Source organism: Condylura cristata, unplaced genomic scaffold (genome assembly GCF_000260355.1).
Source record: "Condylura cristata isolate star-nosed mole 26May11 unplaced genomic scaffold, ConCri1.0 scaffold00008, whole genome shotgun sequence".
Taxonomy (NCBI): Eukaryota; Metazoa; Chordata; class Mammalia; order Eulipotyphla; family Talpidae; genus Condylura; species Condylura cristata.
Genome location: NW_004567109.1, coordinates 58,890,599 through 58,909,949, shown reverse-complemented (window position 1 = coordinate 58,909,949; position 19,351 = coordinate 58,890,599). Strand labels below are relative to the sequence as shown.

The following is a 19,351-nucleotide window of genomic DNA, read 5'->3' as shown; positions in this document are numbered from 1 at the left end:
TGGCGCAGCAGGCCTCTCCTGTCTCACCTGCTGCTCCCCTCAGCGATGTATTTCGTTGGGCTGCCTGTTCTGCTCCCCACTCTGTCTCTGGTGAAGCCTCTCACCGCCCCTGAACCTCTGGCCTGCACCCCAGTTCTGTATGCACAAATAAAAATAAATCTTTAAAAAATATATATATATATAAAAAGGTTTGAATAGAACTTTCACCCAGGAAGACATGCTAGCTAATAAACACATGAGATGGTGTTCAATATCATTAATCATTAAGGCAATGCAAAATAAAAATATGAGATACCCCACGGCTGCTAAAATGGCTATAGTCAACAAAACCGAGAATTGGTGAGAATGTGGAGAAATTGAAGCCCCTGTTCCAGTGACATCATATGATGGGAAGCCACTTTGGAAGTTAAATTTACAATGTGATTAGCCTTAGGGGTATACTCATGAGATTGAAAAATTATATCCACATGAAGACTTGTGTACAAATACTCACTGCAGCATTAATAATTTCCCCAAATTGGAAGTAGTCCAGATATTTGTCATCTTGTGAATAAATAAAATGTACAATGTGCACCCAATAGAATATTATTCAACAGCAAAGCACCGTAAAATACCAGTAAATGGGTGAACCTCCAAAGCATGATGCTAAGTGAAAGAAGCCAGATACAGAAGACTGCATGCTACATCTTATATGATTCCATCTTTAGTAAATTTTCAGGAAAGGCAAATTTACAGAATCAGAAAGCAGATAGTGGTTTCCTGGGCCTGGGGAGGTGGGAGGGGACAGAGAGACAGACTGCAAGTTAGGTGGGAGGAAATTTTTGAGGTGATAGCAAAGTTCTAAGACCAGATTGTGGTGATTGCACAATTATAATTTACTAAACACCACTGAATGGTGTACTTAATAATGGGTAAATTTTAGGGTATGTAATGTGTATCCTTCAGTAAGTTTGTAAAAACCTGTAAAGGGGGGAAGTGTAGGGACAGATGAACCCTCTTTGCATAAGGCACCATGGAGGGGCAGAAAATTGCTCCTGACTGAGCATTTTCTCTTTGCCAGATGTGATCTTGTTTCAGATCCATCCAATAAATTGATATGGAAGCTGGCCTCTGCACTCACATAACTCTTGTGGGCTTTCTAAAAATGTAACATTTCAAAAGGTCGAAATATTCAATTGTGTGCTTCATAGAAGAAGATAAACCCAGACTCTCCGCTGCAATGAGGATGCCATTAGAAGGGATGGGGTGTGAGTGACAGAGACTATCAATCAGGCACAATCACACTGCTGTTAGCTCTAGCTCACAGAGGAAAATTTAGACCTCTAGAGCCTGAAATTCCCACTGTAGAGATGACCTTCAACTGTCCAGCCCCTTCTAACAAGAGCTTTGGGTCCCCTCTCTCTCTGACTCAGGGGTGCCTGTTGGTACTTGTCCCTCAGTCCCAGATTGTACTATCCTGTTTCTTCACCAGCCTACCAACTTCTCTCCAGAGTTTGCAACTTTTCCTTACATCAGGACTTCATGTACCCCTGGACATTTGATTAGGAAAAGGACATTTTAAATCCTGGAGTGATACTCCTGCCCATGTCTGACTGATACCTGAAATGGTACAGACATCGAGAATTTGCTTGGATTAACCAGGAAAGAATCGTTTGTGTAAAAATGAAGCAGTGCATGGTACAGCCCCTTGCTGTTAAGTATTAAAAGTAGAGTAGCTCTTGGGGGTATGGCTGGGGGTTGCTCCCCAAATGCCCTGGGCTGAGTTTCAAGGGACCTGCTCTCTTCCCTCCTAGAAAGAGATGACTCTCCCTTTCGCCAGAGGTCTGTAAATTCTTTCCCAGACTGGATAGGCTTTTACATAAAATTTAGATATCTGTATTGTCATCATTGAAGGCTAATTTAAGCCAATCTGACCAATCACATTTAGCTTTATTTTAGTAAAAATTGGTAGTATCCATTAAGTAATGTTAAATGAAGATTGTAGATATCTCCAAACCTAGCTACCAGGTGTATATTAACAACAAAAGAAACATTTTGCTTTACCAGGTATGCTATAAAGCCACACAATTTACATATTATGGTGATGACATGGAATAGAAAAGCCAGTGGAACAAAATAGAAATACCCCATGCACGCACACACACACACCAGAAAGAAACCCATTTATATTTTGATATTGACAAAGACAGCCTTGCAGCTCATTAAGGAAAAGTTGAATTCCTCACCAAAATGGTACCCATGTAGGAAAAAAAAAAGCAAAACAAAGATAATTAATCCCTCCCTCACAGTATATATGTAACCATCTCCAAGGAAATTAAAGACCTAAATGTGAGAGGCAGTGCTGTAAGAGGTCTTGGAAATTAAAAGTAGGAAGCTATCTCCATAATTTTTAGATATAGAAAAATAGAGAAACTTCCAGAAACACACAAGTTACCAACCACCAAAAGATTAATTTATTTGACTGTGTTAAATTTAAGAACTTCTGCTCACCGAAAGGCACAATGAATGTGAGACTTGGCCAAATCATGCCACAGATACAGGCATTTATTATCAATAAGCTTCCCAAACAGTCTCTCAAGTTGTTTTGTAAGCTTACTGAAATACCAGCTGTCTCTTTGACACCACTTTGCATAAAAGTTTTCTCAAGACAGATGCAATGATAATCCTATTGGCAGGATCAGCTAATCCTCAACATGGTCTAACAGGAAAACCCTTCAGAAGAGGCAAGGCTCAGAAGAATCAGACTCTGAGCTCTAGGGCACCGTTCTGAAGAGTTTACAATGCTGGGCTTGGCAAGTTCTGTTCAGGCAAGAGCCAAAGTACCAGAGAGTATTTCTAAACCATTCTTCAGCTCATCAGGAAAGAAAATCATTTCAAACAATGGTTATGCAAGTAAATACAGACTGTGACGCTGATCATGGGTGAAAGCAGCTGATTACTTGCTATAAGCATCTCTGAAATGAGGACTTGCACTTAATCTTTTTTTTTTTCTTTTTAAGATTTATTTATTTATTCACATAGAACTGGGGTATAGGCCAGAGATGCGGAGGGTGAGAAGATTCACCAGAGACAGAACAGGGAGCAGAACAGGCAGATCAATGAAGTACACTGCTGAGAGGAGCAGCGGGCAGGTCAGGAGAGGTCTGCCTCGCCATGTGGGTCTCCTCCAGGGCAGGCGGGAATCGAACTCATGCGGAAGTGACTTAAGCTTCTTAGTGCAGTGCTTTAACCCGCTGCGCCACCAGGGAGGGCCCTGTACTTAATCTTTTATTTAATAAAATGCTCATTCCCAGTGAGGTACTTTGGATAGTAATAATTAAGTGTAGCCCAAATCTAATGTGTGTATATGCTCATGTGTATACACACACACACACCCCACCTACTTTGTGTGTGTGTGTAGGTTTGTGTGTATGTATGTGTGTGTATATATATATATATTTTTTTTTTAAATAGGAGTGTTTGCCAGATTCCAGTCACTTGATACCCCCCTTTAAGATTTTTATTATATAATCTGTATTGTTGTTTTTTCTTTAAACTGACTCACTTTTTGAACTTATTAAAAAGATATATTTTATAAGAAATTTTTGATCATAACCATAATATAAAACTGGCTTCACATTCCTTCAAAATAAAAACTGAAACAGTAGCAACAAAACATGATTTTAACTCAGGCCTCTGCTGTGGCCTGTCTACTCCGAGGTCTGCAGAGCCTAGCCCTGCTCTCAGGAAGCAAGTTAGAGAAGGGTTTCTTCTAGGAGTTTGATCATTTCAGTTTAAATCTGTAATGTATTTTGAGTTGATTTTTGTTTATGATGCAAGGTAAGGACCCAGTTTCATTGCTTTGCATGTGAATATCCAGTTTTCCCAGCACTACTTGTAAAACAGACAGTTCTTTCCTCATTGGGTATTCTTGGCGCCTTTGTTGAAGATCAACTGACCATATGCGTGGGTTTCAGGACTCTTGGCAATGGTTTCATACATATAACACCAAAAACAGGCAACAAAAATAAAAAGAAACAAGTGGGGTTACATCAGACTAAAAAAGCTATGCATAGCCAAGGAGAAATCAAGAGGATGAAAAAGCAATCTACAGAAGTGGGAGAAAAGTATTTCAATCCAAATATCTGATGAGGGGTTAATCTCTATAAAATAGATAAGGAATTCCTACATCTCAACAGCCAAAAAACTAATAACTAAATTTAAAAGTGGACAAAAGAGTTGAATACATATTTCTCTAAAGAAGTTACACAACGAAAAGATGTGTATATCTGAACATAAAAATGTTCAGTGCTCTAGTCATCAGTGAAATACAAATTGAAACCTCAATGAGATAAAAGCTCACACTTTGTGATGGCTGTTACCAAAAAAAATAAAAAATTGCAAGTGTGAGTGAGACTACAGAGACATTGAACCTGGGCACATTATTGATGGATGTGCAAAATGGTACAGCTGCTATGGAAAACAGAGTGGAGTCTCCAGAAAAAAATTAAAAATAAAACTACCATATGACCCAGAAATTCAACATCTGGTATTTATCTAAAAGAAATGAAATGAGGACATTGAAGCGATAGTAGCACTGCCAGGTTCATAGCTAGGATGTGGAAACAGCTCACTGTGGAGCACAGCGTGTCATTGGATGATTTCACCGTCATGCCAACATCACACACTATAATCACACAAGCATAGGTGGTCTGGCCTACTGCACACCATGGCCTGGGATCTAGCCCGTTGGAATCACCACTGACCAAAAAAAGCCAGTAAGTCGTAACTGACTGTGGACTCCCAAAGGCATACTACTCAGCCTTATAAAAGAAGTTCGTTCTGCCTTTTGCAATAGCACAGATGAAGCTTGAGGACATTTTGCTAAGTGAAAAAAGCCAGTCACAGGAAAACAAATAATGTATGGATTCCACTTGTGTAAGGTATGGAAAGTCACCACCATACCCTAGAATCAGAGTGAAATGGAAATGGTGGTTGTCAGGAAAATGGAAAATAAGATGTTGCTAATCAAGGAGCACAAGTTTTAGTTAAACAAGATGAATAAGCTCCAGGGAACTGCTGTTAAGTGTTCTTACCACAATAAAATGAAATGTAGGGCTCTCCCTGGTGGTGCAACAGGTTAATGCACCACATTATGAAGCTCTCTGACGCCACTGCAGCACGAGTTGGATCCCAGCGTGGAGCTCACCCACATGGCACGGCAGAAACTCTTCTGACCGTCCGCTGCTCCCCTCCGCAGTGTACTTCGTCGATCTGCCTGTTCTGCTCCCCACTCTGTCTCTGGTGAAGCCTATCACCGACCTGCACCTCTGGCCTGTAACCCAGTTCTGTAAGCATAAATAAATAAAATCTTTTTTAAAAAAAAATGAAATGTGAAAAAATTTGAGGGAAGTGTTGTTGCAAACCTACCAAGGGGTGCACTGACCACAGCGTTCACCACCCGTCCGCCTATCGCCCAAACGACTGCCGCCGGAACATAGGAGACTTGGAGATGTGAGAAAGCAAAGCAGGAACCTGGGATCTGAAGTCCAAAGTCTGTTTATTAGGACTGCCCATGGGTATATATAGGGTCTGTAGGTGCAGGGAAAAACAGGTAATGCGCCCAGGAAATGTGCCTGACGCAAAGTGTGGGGTGCATGTTTGTACCACACCTGGGGCTTCTTGTAGCTTCTACTTGAAACAAAGTAGTAGGCTGCAGCTCTTTGCAGGACAGAGTGCACTGTGCTCTGCTGACTTGTTTGTTGGCCTTGCTGGGGAGTGTGCTCACCGATGCACAACATTAGCCAGGGCGGACAGGTGCAATTGAGGCCCTGCCCAGTTAGCCACAAAGTGTTAACTCTCTGGGGTGTTCTTTTTGAAGCCAAAGAGAATTCAAAGAGACCGCCTTTCTCCCTCATCGAGTGCTGTTATTAAAACGATCTTCTGCTGACTCTAACGTCACCATCATGCTGTTGTACTTTGTTCTGGACAGAAAGGTGAAGCACTGAATATACAGTGGAAACCTTACATCCACTTCCTTACTTGTTTGATAGCACAACCCTCCAAGACAGGTGGTTTGTCCATTTTACAGATCAGCAAACTGAGATGCAGAGAGATGATGGCACTTAGCCAGTCACACAAGTAGGAAGTAACCGAGCAGAACTGGGATCCAGAGTTGTGTGACCTTTCATCATTACCCTCTGCGAGCTGAACCCCCTCTCTTCTCTTCAGCCCTATCTAGACCACCCACATCTGTCCAACGGGCCAGGATTCCTTCTGGAACAGGGTTTTCCCAGAGCTGTGGTGCTTTGTCATTATTGACCAAACAATACTGGAATATTTCAGAAGCTGAATTACTTCTCAGACACAGGTTGGGTGGGTTTGTTGTTGGTGATTTTTGTTGTTGTTGTACTATTAGCTTGTTTTTCCAAACTGCAAATCAAAGCATTCTCTGCTCCCTTTTACTAGTAACTTAGCTTTGTTTTATGGTTTGGGGGTTGGTTTGGCTTTTACTTCTTAGGAATTGTTCAAAACCCAAAGTGAACTTGGCTTAGTCAGGAGGTGTCCATAGGCCCGGCTGTCCTTTCTACACTCGTCCATTTGGGGCCTTTACCCATTTCAGCAAGGAGCAAACTTGGGAGGCCCCTTCCATGGGAGGCCCCCACCAGGCAGAAAAATCTAAGGTCCACCACCCAGCTCTCCCCAAATAGTGTCAATGGCCAGCTTCAGGCCTCTTCTTTATGTTATTTATCCAGTGAATACTTCTAACCAGGCACCAAGGTCTCTCCCACACTACCAAAACACACAGGAAGATGGAGTAGGAATAGCCCGTACCCCTGAGCTATCTTCTGGGCTTGGGGTGGAGGGGCTAGATCTCAAATCAGCAGAGCCTCCATTGCCCCATCTCTAAAATGAGCCAGGCCTCCCAGGATTATTATATGACATGATGCAGACAGATGCATTTTGGGAGCCATTGAGCACTGAGCCAACATGGGGAATGTTGTTATTACAGTCTGGGGCCAGCCACAAGATATCTGCACACAAAGCAGCCAGGACAAACCACAGTCCAGCATATAATCAGCTCCTTCATTATGTGGTTCCAACTGCAAGAGCTGCAGAATTTCAGCGGAAACAGAGACCCACAGGGACCCCCACGACAGCAGAAGAGTGAATACTTGCTGCTCCAAACCAGAAGGAAAGGGAGTCAGAAATGGGATTTGGGAAGTTCCTGCTCTCTCCTTCTCAGGATCTTACTCTCTGACCTAGAAAAAGGTCAGTCTCTATGGACTTGCTACTGTGAAGGAACTACTTCAAGGCTAATTAAAAAAAAAAATCAATGAACCACAAATGCCAAACCCTTTTAGGTCAATATCCTTCCCTGCAAAATAATAATAATAGTAATAGAGAATAGACAGTGATCAGACAAGGACAAAATTAATCTACCCCACATGTTTCCACTTTATGTCTAGAGTAGGGTATGTCCGAAGAATGTGCTTTAAAGTCACATCCTATCTCAAAGGTTACATGGGGTCAGCACCTGCAGTGGAATATTATTTAACCCTGAAAAGGAGGGAGACTTTCAACATGTGCTACAACCTGGATGAACTTTGAGGACATTATACTAAGTGTGAAATCAGAAAGTCACAAAATAACAAATACTGTGTGGTTCCAGTGTATCAGGTACCTAGAGAAGTCAAATTTCTAAAGACAGAAAGTAGACAGTAGTCTTCAGAGACTGAGAAGATAGGGAGTTGTTATCTAATAGTACAGGGTTCTAGTTTTACAAGATTAAGAGTTCTGAAGATGAATGGACAGGATGATAACAATATGAATATGCTTAAAGCCACTGAAATGTATACTTAATGATGGTTAAGATAGTAAATTTTATGTCTTTTACCACAATTAATTAAAGCTTTTGAAAAATAAATCACATAAGGTTAAAATACCCAGGAAACCCTCTAGAAGGTACCACACTGGACACTTCCATTCATCTCCCCATTACCCTAGAATTAGGAACAGCACATCACTTATGACTAAACTTTTAGACATTTGCAATACAGGAAAACACAAGACACATGTCTTTCCCACCCAGATTCACACTGTGTGACAAAAAGGCATAAGAATGGAGCACTGAGGCCTGGGCAGAGCTGCAGAATCCATCTACCTTGAGGGCACACAAGGGTGGGGGAAACAGCTGAGCCCTGTATATCCCCAGCACAAACACAGGCTCAATAAAATGTGTGCATGAAAAAAAAAAAAGTGTGCATGAAGCTTATTGCAGTCAGATCTGTATCCGCCTGGGCCCTGGGAAGTGTAAGTATTGATAAGCTGAGTTGTTTACTCATTACAGAGTCTTGTCTTGGTTTCAGACTCTGTCATGAATGGGATCACCCTATACTTCTCTCTCGTTTAGCACAGTACAGGGCTGGACACAAAGAATGTCTGTTGGATCTCTGAGTAATCTGTGGGTAGATAAGCCAGCACCACAAATAGCAGTGCCACTCTGCCCCCCAACCACCTCCTTACTTGCCCCACTGGCACAGACATTCGAAGCTCCACTGATGAGCTGGGTAGCTGGGTGGCCTGGAACTAGGTGGGGAGATCCCAGGATGTCTAGCCTCTACCCAAATCATAAAAAAGTCCCTTCAACGCTGAAGAGCCGTGAGTTAGGACATATTTGGGAGCTTGCTGGAAACAACTTAAATGTTCGCCATATGTCTGTATAAAAGACACCCAATATTTAGCATGGATGGTGTAAGAACTTGGCTTGAAGTTCATATTTTATTATGTTTTCCAAATAGGAGCATGATATATACAAATATGCCTCTGATATACAGGTGTATATACAGATTCTGTGGAGGGGGCGAAAACTCAAACCAGCAGCATCACCAGGAAGCTTACTTAAAATGCCTGTTCTCAGGTCCTACCTTAAACTTGAATTCAAAAATAGGGGGTGGAGGGCCCTCCTGGCGGTGCAATGGGTTAAAGCTCAGCACTAAGAAGCTAAAACCACTTCATTATGAGTTTCATCCCTGCCCCGGAGGTGACCACATGGCGCAGCAGACCTCTCCTGACCTACCCGCTGCTCCCCCTCAGCAGTGTACTTTGTCAGTTGGCCTGTTCTGCTCCCCACTCTGTCTCTGGTGAATCCTCTCACCACCCCTGTACCTCTGGCCTGTACCCCAGTTCTGTATGCATAAATAAATCTTTTTTAAAAGGGGGGGGTGGGGCCAACAAACCGGCATTTTCACAAGTCCCCCAGGTGACAGATGCCTGCCTAAGTTTGAGAAGCCCTGGTATTCCTTTCCTTCCTATGGCTCACCTATACTTGTCTCCCCCAGGCCCTGATCCAGCTTCCGCCATACATCTCTCAGTGTGATGAGGTGCTGCAGTTCTTTGAGACAAGACCTGAGGACCTGAATCCCCCCAAAGAGTAAGTTGGTTTGTGGCCCTCCCAGAGCATGCACAACCCCCCCATGTCACCGGGTCAGCCAGCCCCAGGAGGATCTGGAGGAAAGCCAAGCACAAGTTAGACTGGGTCCCAGTTGCTGAGAATGGGTAGCAGGCATGGAGGTTTACAGATGAAGGAGCTGGCTGACTTTCTTCTGCAGCCCCTTACCACATCTGGGCACCCCAGATGTGCCCACGGCAATCCTAAGAGAGCACTGGAACTGAGACCGTGAGCATGAAATGGATTGAGATACATTCGGAGGTAGAAGCGCTCAGGGCTACTTGAGATGTAAATGAATGAGTGTGACTGACTGAGATCTACCTGCTCAGTCTCCCATCACCAGCGAGTTGGAGGCCAGGATTTGAACCTAATCAGCCAGGCTCTGGAACAGTCCAAATATCACTGCAGTCCCTGCTCCCCCATCTTCTCCCTGCAGCAACAGTGTGAATGACCCCTCAGCTCTGAGCTGCATTTCTTGCTCCCAACAGCAGTAACGAGCTAGGCTGTGTTTGTCAGTGTTTCCCAGTGTTAAGTGCTTTGTGTATGTCGAGTAGAAGGAAATGAATCTGTTGAAGCCATGAAGTTTATTTTTTAAATCAACCTGTAAGGACAGAACAGCAGAGAGTTTTAACAGTGCAGTCGGTCCCATTTAGATTTTGGTGCCTGACTGCAGAATCAAGTTCAGAAGTCACAGGCAGTGAGTTGATCACGCAGAACTAGTGGTTTAACGGCCACACAGATGAGTAAACTTAACTCCCTGCAATAAACATTCCAGTAAATACCAGTTCTTAGGAAAAGAACAGTGAGCAATTACAGCTAATCAGAGCCAGCACGCCAGCTTTGGAATTAAGCAAGCAGGACCTTTTGTAAGTGACCCAGTGAACCTTTCAATAGAATGTCTTAATGACATGTGGATTTTTTTTAATGATACAGAAATAATGTAAATCTGATAATGGACATTCAGCCCATCCTGGCTATTTCTACTCTTGGTGCCTCTAGCATTTGTTTCTTGGTAAACCTTTCACAATTTTTATTGACCTAACCAGATATGGTGAAATATTCTTAAAATTTGTCTACAGTCCTCCTAGGATTTCAGGGTTAAGCTGCCAACCTCTGACTTCAGTTCTGATTTCTAGAGTGAGGTGAACCAGAGACAATGGAGCTTAGAGTGTTCAGTTTCCACCTCATTCTCAACAAATTTTATGGATGAGAAAGCTGAGGCTCAGAATCACAAGAGACACAAAAGTTGCAGGTGAATTTTCTCCAGCTCTGCATAAATCTTAAACTAAGCCCCGTGCAGCCTCTGTGTGTGTGTGTGTGTGTGTGTGTGTGCACACACATATGTGGCTCCCACACCAGGAGCCCCCAAGCTTTAGAGAAAGAGCCTGGATTTGCAGTGAATGACACCCGGGTTCAAATCCTACCTCCACCTGACTTAGGTACCCACATAACCCTGGGTACATAACCCTGGGCCTCCCTTGCAAAAGGAAATAGCAATCCTTAGGATTACAGGGGGAATTGAATGACCATTAAGTAAAAATTCCACTGACTTGCCAAGTGCTCAAAAAGTGGTGGCCCATGACATTTTTTCTCAGAACAACTAGCCATAGCTGCTTTTACTCCAGGAGTTGATCAAGACATCCAGCTGATCGACCCTTAGCAGGGAGAATTGCTTGACCACTTTCAAATTGGTGAGCTTGGTGGATTGCTTCCCAGCTCTGTGCCTCGGTTTCCTATCCTACAAGATGGACTGCATGACCCCTTGTAGTGTTGCTTGGGAACCTACTGAGGAGCTCCTGGCAGGTGGGGTGCATACCAGCCTGGTGCCTGCAGGCACCAGAAGGAGCATCTGAGGGCGAGAATCAGCCTGGATGTGGGTTCCTTGGGTTGCAGGATTCAGCAACGTGTAGATTTTCTCCTACTTCATCTTAGGGTTCCAGAGAACTCAACCTTTGTGGCGATCACAGACAACATGGAGAACCCAATAAGAGCTTTCTTCTTTACCCCAAAAGGTGGTTGCCCCCAATTTCGGGAGGTCCTCACTTAGCCAAAGCCCACACTTTTGTTAAGAACCACTGCCCTGGTGCCTTTCCTGAATGTTAATTCTAGAATTTCTTTGGCCTCCTGCCTGGAGAGAGTAGGGGAAGCAGGTCCCCAGCTGCTGATCAGGCATTTGACGAGCTTTTGGACTGACAGGAGAAAGCCCAGAGCAGGGGCAGCCTGCTGTGCTTGAGAAGAGTCTGGGGACCTTTGCTCATGAATGAAGGACACAGGACAGGATACAGAGCAGAGTCAGCTCTCCAGGGAGCAGGGGCTGGTGTGTTGGCACTTCATAGTAGTCAAAGCAGAACATTCCCCACTTGCTAGAAGGAACATTCTAGACCCGTGCTGTTCCGTGGTGTTGGCATTCTTCTTTCATCAGCTCATAGGTATTGAGGACCTGCCAGAGTCCTAGGCATAAGGAGGCAGAAGCAGGGTATGGAGGGGTGTGTGGACAGGGCTGGCCATCAGCCAGCTGTTCTACCTGAGCAGAGAGGTCCCCTCTCCCCTTTTGTCCCTCAGTGGCTTATATTACAGGCTTATTAAGAGGCTGAAATGAAATAGGAAGTAGGAAAATGAAGGCTTGGGCAACAGTGAATTTTTTTAGTTTGGGGCTCTGAAGTCATGTGACATGCCCACCCTCCCACCTTCCCTCTGGGTATTATGTGTAATAATTCAAAGGGTAAATAAACCTTTCCCCAGTGTCCTGGAGTTAGAATTTTGTTCTGATACTTTTAATTTTTAATTTTTTTTTTTTTTTATGTTCTGATACTTTTAAAGGGGAATCCATTCCATCATGTCAGGGTGGAGGGGAAAATCCCCCACCCACCAGGGGGCTCTTCTGAGGCTGGACAAGTTAACAACAGGTTAGCAGGAGAAAAGTTTAATGACGTGTATAGAAGCTTTACATGGTTGTGTATTGTAGAGTAAATGAGGGCTTATAATCTGTGCTAAAGGGTTTGGGGCATCAAGGAAAGAGGGGGATCTCACATGTCCAGGAAGGGAACTATAACTTCCTGGGACCAGACCTTGCCACTGGAGTTTTCTGTCCAATACAAAGGTTTTCTGGAGAAATTTACGGAATCACTAGGGAAGTGTAAATGATCTGCACTATTTATTGGTAGTAGTTTCTCCCATAGGCTGCTTTTGATCTTAGCTCCATATGTCAAGATGACACTTCTAGGAAAAAGCCTATTTGAACTTTTTTTTTTTTTTTAAGATTTATTTATTTAAGGGCTCTCCCTGGTGGCGCAACAGGTTAAAGCACCGCATTATGAAGCTCTCTGAAGCCACTGCAGCACAAGTTCAATCCCCGGCCAGAGAGCTGACCCACATGGCGTGGCAGACCTCTCCTGACCCACCCACTGCTCCCCTCAGCGGTGTACTTTTTGTCAGTCTGACTGTTCTGCTCCCCACTCTGTCTCTGGTGAATCCTCTCACCACCCCTGCACTTCTGGCCTGTATCACAGTTCTGTATGCATAAATAAATAAATCTAAAAAAAAATTATTTATTTATGCTTACAGAACTGGGGTATAGGCCAGAGGTGCAGGGCACTGAAAGGATTCACAGAGACAGAGTGGGGAGCAGAACAGACAGATGGACAAAGTACACTGCTGAGGGGAGTGGGAGGGATAGGAGAGGTCTGCTGCACCGTTTGGTCACTTCCAGGGCTGGGTATCGAACTCGCACTGAAGCAGCTGCAGCTAGCTTGCAGTGCTATGTCCTAACCCACCTAACCCGTTGCACAACCAGGAGGGCCTATACTGACTTCTTAAATGGGAATAATAATACCTACTTTGAGAGTGATGGAAGACTTGGGTATATAATGTGTATCGAGGGCCAAGCACATGTGAGGAGTAAATCTCTGAAAGGACTGGAACCATAAGGAGATGCATGTTCTCCTGGGAAGAGCAGTCTTCCCTCTCAGGCCTCCCAGATGGTTCTGCTTCCCTCAGTCTCCCTGCAAAAACAGCAGACCTCCGTGCAGCTCATTCAAATGCCTTCATTGCGCATTTTCCCCACCACCCACACTGAAAGCCTGAGAAAAACACACCCAGATCCTGCCTTTGGGTGGCTGGAGGGCTGGTGGGCATTTCTTGAACTAGAAAATAGTTCAAGCCAACTTGGCATTGAAGTTAAAGAGTCAGAGGCTCTGGGTTCTATAATAATCAAAAGTGCAAAGGAAAATCTCTTTGTTCATTCTTTTGTTGCTTTTGCTGTTTCAATGACTTTTATAAGCTCTTCAGATATTATGATTAGTCTTCACCATACTTGTAAATATTTGTCTTGTTTATTGTGCATTGTATTTTCTGTCTGATTTTGATGATGTATGCACGCTTTAGGTTTCTGGGAAGTCAAATTTGGTAATCATTTTTTGACCATGGGGCAGGCACCATTGGGACAGAAGAGCTCTACCATCGTTTGTTTCTGGTTGATTTGTAGTTTGAGGTTTCTTCTAACCTTTCCTCATTAAATGAGTTTGAATTTATTTTCCTGAATGGCATGTGATTAGAATCTCAAAATTTTTAAGAACTTGTCTACCAACTAAAAGAAATCTAATTGCTTCATTCAGTTAAAAAAGCAAAACAGAAAAGACCACCCCCTGTAGAGTCAATGAGCACTTGCCATTCTTTTTTCTGGAAGAATACAAAGGGAAAATAGCCCCGCCTTCAGCCCTCAGGCTGTGAGAACTTGTGGATACAGACACACAATTAGAACATCCGCTGAAAATACAAACAGCCTAGACTATACCAAAGAAAGCACAAACAACTGGGATAAACTAACCAGCTTCCTGCTGGAGGTTTGTATCTGGTTCCCAGAGTCTTCTTGGAAGGAATAAAAAGTTTCTGATCTCTTTGTCTCTTCCCTGCTGTGTGTTCTTAGACAAGTAACTTGACTTCTCTGAGCTCCTATTTCCTCATCAGTAAAAATGGGCAGGGCTAACCTTAGTTGTCAGAAGGACAACTGCCCATGAAGGATAGTGTCTGGTACTAGACAGTACCTACCTAGTGATGCCTTCAGGTCTTTAAGCCAGACTTGGAAGGGGAAGTGGGAAGGGAGGTAGGAGGTTGCTGAGGGCCCAAGGACCAGGGCAGGTAGTCTCTGCCACATCTTGGTTCTTGGTTTGGGAAGTGATGAATGGTGAGGGGAAGTTTTACCACATCAGATTCCTCAAACTCATCCCAAATCAGGAGTCTTTCCCAGCAGTTTTTAAAGGAAGCTTTTGCTGCCATGCTTACAAAAACTTGGCTTTAACCCAAACTGACTGGTCACACAAAGAAAATAATGTACCTACTAAGCCCACACGGGCTACTTCTGCTGATGCAGGCTACTTCTGCTGCCTCCCGACCAGCTCTGCTACCTCAGCCCCCTGCTGGTTGGGACACTGGTCAACTAGCAGGACAGGAGTTGGCTCAGGTACCGAGATGTCTCAGGTTGCCAGCTAGATGGTGCTCTTCATTGAGCAGCCTCGTGTGGGTGTGTCTTGTAGCTGGCAGGTAAGAGGGAACTTGACCTTCTGGGCTGTCCAGAAAAAGCCTACCAGACTCCCTGGTTTCCAGGCTTGGGTGAGGTGCTTGCCCTCTCTGTGCTTCATTACCTCCATCTGTGAAACAACCCTGAAGGGTTGGGGGAGCGCATTCAGTGGGTGGGCCCAGAAACAGTGCTCTGACCACTGCACATAGCACGTACCAGGATATGTGAGCTCAGATACTGTGCTGTTATCCTCAAGCTCCCTAAAAGGGATGATGAAGTTTAACCTCACTGGGTAATGCTAGGCCTGGGCCCACTCTCCCAGCCAGTCCTTTGACCAGGCTCTGCTGCTCTCCCAGACTCATGGGAAAGCCGACCAGGCTTCTTCCAGGTCAAACAAATTTTTCGCCCTCTCCTGAGACTACATGGAAAACACTGTTACGTGGAGATTAAAAACCTAGACTTGGCCCTCCCTGGTGGCGCAGCGGGTTAAAGCACAACACTAAGAAGTTAAAGCCGCTTCCGCATGAGTTCAATCCCCACCTGCCCCGGAGGTGACCACATGGTGTGGCAGACCTCTCCTGACCCGCCCGCTGCTCCCCTCAGCAGTGTTCTTCGTCAGTCAGCCTGTTCTGCTCCCCACTCTGTCTCTGGTGAATCCTCTCACCCTCCACATCTCTGGCCTGTACCCCAGTTCTGTATGAATAAATAAATAAATCTTTAAAAAAAAAAAAAACCTAGACTTAAGATCAGACATGGAATTGATATTTCTCTAAAGAAGAGACACAGATGGCCAGTATCCATATGGAGATGCTCAGCACCCTTCAGGAAATAAAAATCGAAACCTCAGTGAGATACCACTTCACACCCACTGGGATGGCTGGAATCAAAAAGACAGATAGTATCAAGTGTTGGCAAGGATGTGGAGAAAGTAGAACCTTCATATGTTGCTAGTAGGAATGTAAAAGGCCGCAGCTGCTGGAAGACAGCCTGGCAGTTTTTCAAAAACTTAAACCTAGAATTACCATGACCCAATAATTCCATCCCTTTGTATGTAAGCAAGAAAAGAAAAATAGGTATGCTCACAAAAACTTGTGCACAAATGTTTTTATAGAAGCAATATTCATAATAACCTTAGAGTGGAAATATCCCAGATGCGTATTAGCTGATGAACAGATAGTCAATAATTGCTATAATTATTGTGCTTTACCCACACCATGAGATAGTATACAGCCATGAAATGTAAAGAGGTGCCAGTACATACTACAACATGGAGGATGAAAAGTGGCTGCTGTTGGATATAGGGTTTGCTTTTAGAGTGATGAAAATTTTCTGGAATTAGATAGTATGACAGGTATACAACCTTGTGACTCTACTAAAAAGTGAATTGTACACTTTCAGAAGAATGAGTTTTATGGTATGTAAGTTGCATATCAATTTTTAAAAATTAGATAGAACAGGGTTTAAATCCTGGCTGTGGCACTTGCTAACTGTGTGACTCTGGGCAAGTAACTTAACATCTCTGTGCCTCATTTTCTTTGTCTGCAAAATAGGCAGAAAAAAAAATACTTCATTCCTAAAGTTAGTATGCACAGTCTACAAGTGAGCTAAAAGTACCTAGCAGCTTCTGGCACATTCAGTAATTATAGCAAATATTTTCAACCAACCATTCTATTGTCACCTTTTTCTCTTTATAATATTGGAAACTTTGTAACTACTGGAAAGTTTTTTGTAAACCCTGAATTACAGTATTTTATTTGCAGTGCAGTTGTATATGTAAACCCTGATGTGGTTGACAGACGTAAAGGAATCACTACTCCTCGTCCCATGTGAATTCCAGCTTATAGTCATATCCCCATGTCACCATGGGGACATGTGCTGTGTTCACTGCTCTCCACACTTCTACTCAAGTTGAGTGTTCTGCTTACCACTTGCTTTCTGCCAAGCCCTTTCTGCTCCTTGTCTAAAATTCTGGGGGCTTTAAGAACAGCCTCTGCTGTGCCTGGCCAGGTGGGCCTCAGGCTCAGTGCATTGTGGAGGCCTCGCCCCTGTTTCAGACTGTGTACCCCTACCATTCAACTCCACCCCCGGGTTCCCAGCTTCACAAATACAGGAGAGATGCTCGTACCCAGGGCACCAGGACACTTGCCAGACAAGCAGAGAAAACTAAAAGGAATTCTTTATTTTGTAAGGAATCAGGGTCTTTGGAGCTGGCTTAGATTGTAATGATTGAATGGAGATGTTATGGGATGGAGAATCTTGGAATTCCTAATGGAATAGCTCATGTCAATATACTAAAGTTACTCACTTTTTATTCTTTCCCCAACCCCATTCTTTCTCATACAGGGAACATGTTGGGAAAAAGAAATCTGGTAAGAATATTTTTCATTTTCTACAATTTGTTGAATGGTAAACATATCCCTGCTGAGTAGCTATGATGCTCCAGGCCTTGGACACTGCATTGGGGACAGGTGGAGGGAAGGGTGGAGGGAAGGATGGGTGGGCATAGGTTAGATGGGTGGATGGGTGAATGAATGGGTGGACGCCTGCTTGCATCTCTGTGTGTATGGTTAATTGACTGATACCCCACTCTGTTGATTGGGTTAGAGATTGTTTCATCCTATTCCTAGAAATTACAAAGTGGATGAATCATCATATTTTTCCTGAGGTTGCTTCAGTGGGGAGTGGGAGACAGACGGCCTTCTAACTGTTCTGTAGTATGTTGCATGCCATGTTCTGCTTTGGATAAGGAATGTGATAGCTCTGAGCGTTCCTTTTGGGTATTCCAAAAGGAAGATCCAGGTTCTTGAAGAGTGAGCCAGAACTTCCACACAATACAGGGCATGCTGGGAGAAAGGACAGTGCTCAGGCTGAAAGACACGAATGTGCTGCAGATTTTCACCCAACTGACATTCTCACCCCAGGCCCAGCGTCTGGACTTCCTCTAACAGCCTCTCTTCTGGGCAATGGCAACTGCTATTTCAAGCAGCTTCTATACTCTCTTCCACTCTCCTCAAAATCAACTGTCCTCCTTCATAACACCTTTCATTCCCTGGACAGCACAACTCTTCTATCAAGAGCATCCGCTGAAAATGAGGTGGTGGAAAATTGGGTGTACAGAGAGGAGCCATTGCTTCCTCACAGGCGAGGGGGGTGAGGTGGGGGTGATAAACTTACATTCACAAAAGCCCAATTCTTTTTCCTGTGACCCAAGATTATGCCCAACATTTGCAAAACCCAGAGCCACACTTGGAGCCAGTGTGGTCTTCAATCTTCCAGAAGATTTATCTGGGTGTCTAGGTGTTGATAAGGATGGGGGGAAATGATGCCTGCAGTTTCATCTGTGAAATGGGATTGGTGATTATTTCAGGATTTATAGTACTATGTATAAAACACTTAGACCAGTACCTGGCATGTTTTAGGTGATACATATTTGCTACCGTTTCCCTGTCAGGTATCAGTATCAAGTCCAAATTCAACATCTTTGGTTCTCTGGGCACAAGGCCTGTGGTCAGCTTTACAGATCCCACGGCCATTTTGCAAAGAACTGTGGAAATGAACTGGATCTCTGTGCCTCTGGGTGTGGCATCTAGAATGAACTCTGGCCTCTTCCCCACCAGTCTGCTTTCTGATTAAATAGGTACTGACCAACCTGTGGTATCCTGTGAAAGCTGCAAATAGCCCTTGAATCCTGAGGATAATAGTATGTTTCCTAGAAAAGAGCAGAAAGGAAGGAGGAACAGCTGGTCACAGCATATCTGGCTATGAATGTACAGAGACTTTCCTGGAGGGAGTGGGTAGGAAGGACAGAGGAAAGAGACAGATCTGGTTTGTGAAAACAGAAGTGTCCAGTCAGAACAGGCTTGATGAGGAGACAGGTCTGGAAAAGAGAGAAGAGCTCTAATTTTGTGGTGACCAGTATGACATCATTCACTTGCAAAGATGAGGGGCAGGTTTATTTCTAGTTCAGTTGGGTAGAAATAGAATCTTTCTTCATTCAGACCAGGAACGCATGCTGGAATTAGCCTTATTTTTCATCTGACCTTTGAACGCTTCCTTTATGTTAGAACCTACCTTCTTGATTGAACTTGAAATGAAGTTAAGGCTGACTGCCCAAGCACAGGATTTCTGGAACAGGGCACTCAATTGGAGAAGGCGGACTTTCTCTGTCATGGTTGACTGGCTGGCTCCTGCAGCCTTTGGCTAATGTATTCTCAAATTCTATTGCAGGAAGAAATCCTCCCACCCAGATTTTACAGGTGTTCTAGTTGTCTAAGGAGCATCTTTCTGCCTGATTTTTCTACCTTTTACTTATTGAAGTAGTCTCTTATTTACTGACTTTTCACTAACACTGGCAGTATAGTGAATGCTTAGGAAAAAATTCCACTTTACCATTATTCCTCATTGCA

At 43.8% G+C, this 19,351-nt stretch overlaps 1 protein-coding gene across 2 annotated transcripts in view; it reads left to right on the top strand.

Moving 5' to 3' along the window:
* SH3PXD2B (SH3 and PX domains 2B) overlaps positions 1–19,351 on the top strand; it is a 107,613-nt gene that overhangs the window by 53,374 nt on the left and 34,888 nt on the right. For both annotated transcript variants that reach the window (XM_012722573.1, XM_012722572.1), the window contains exons 5-6: positions 9,321–9,412; positions 17,289–17,314. In XM_012722573.1, the coding sequence (XP_012578027.1) occupies positions 9,321–9,412; positions 17,289–17,314 (118 nt within the window). The remainder of the gene's footprint in view (positions 1–9,320; positions 9,413–17,288; positions 17,315–19,351) is intronic.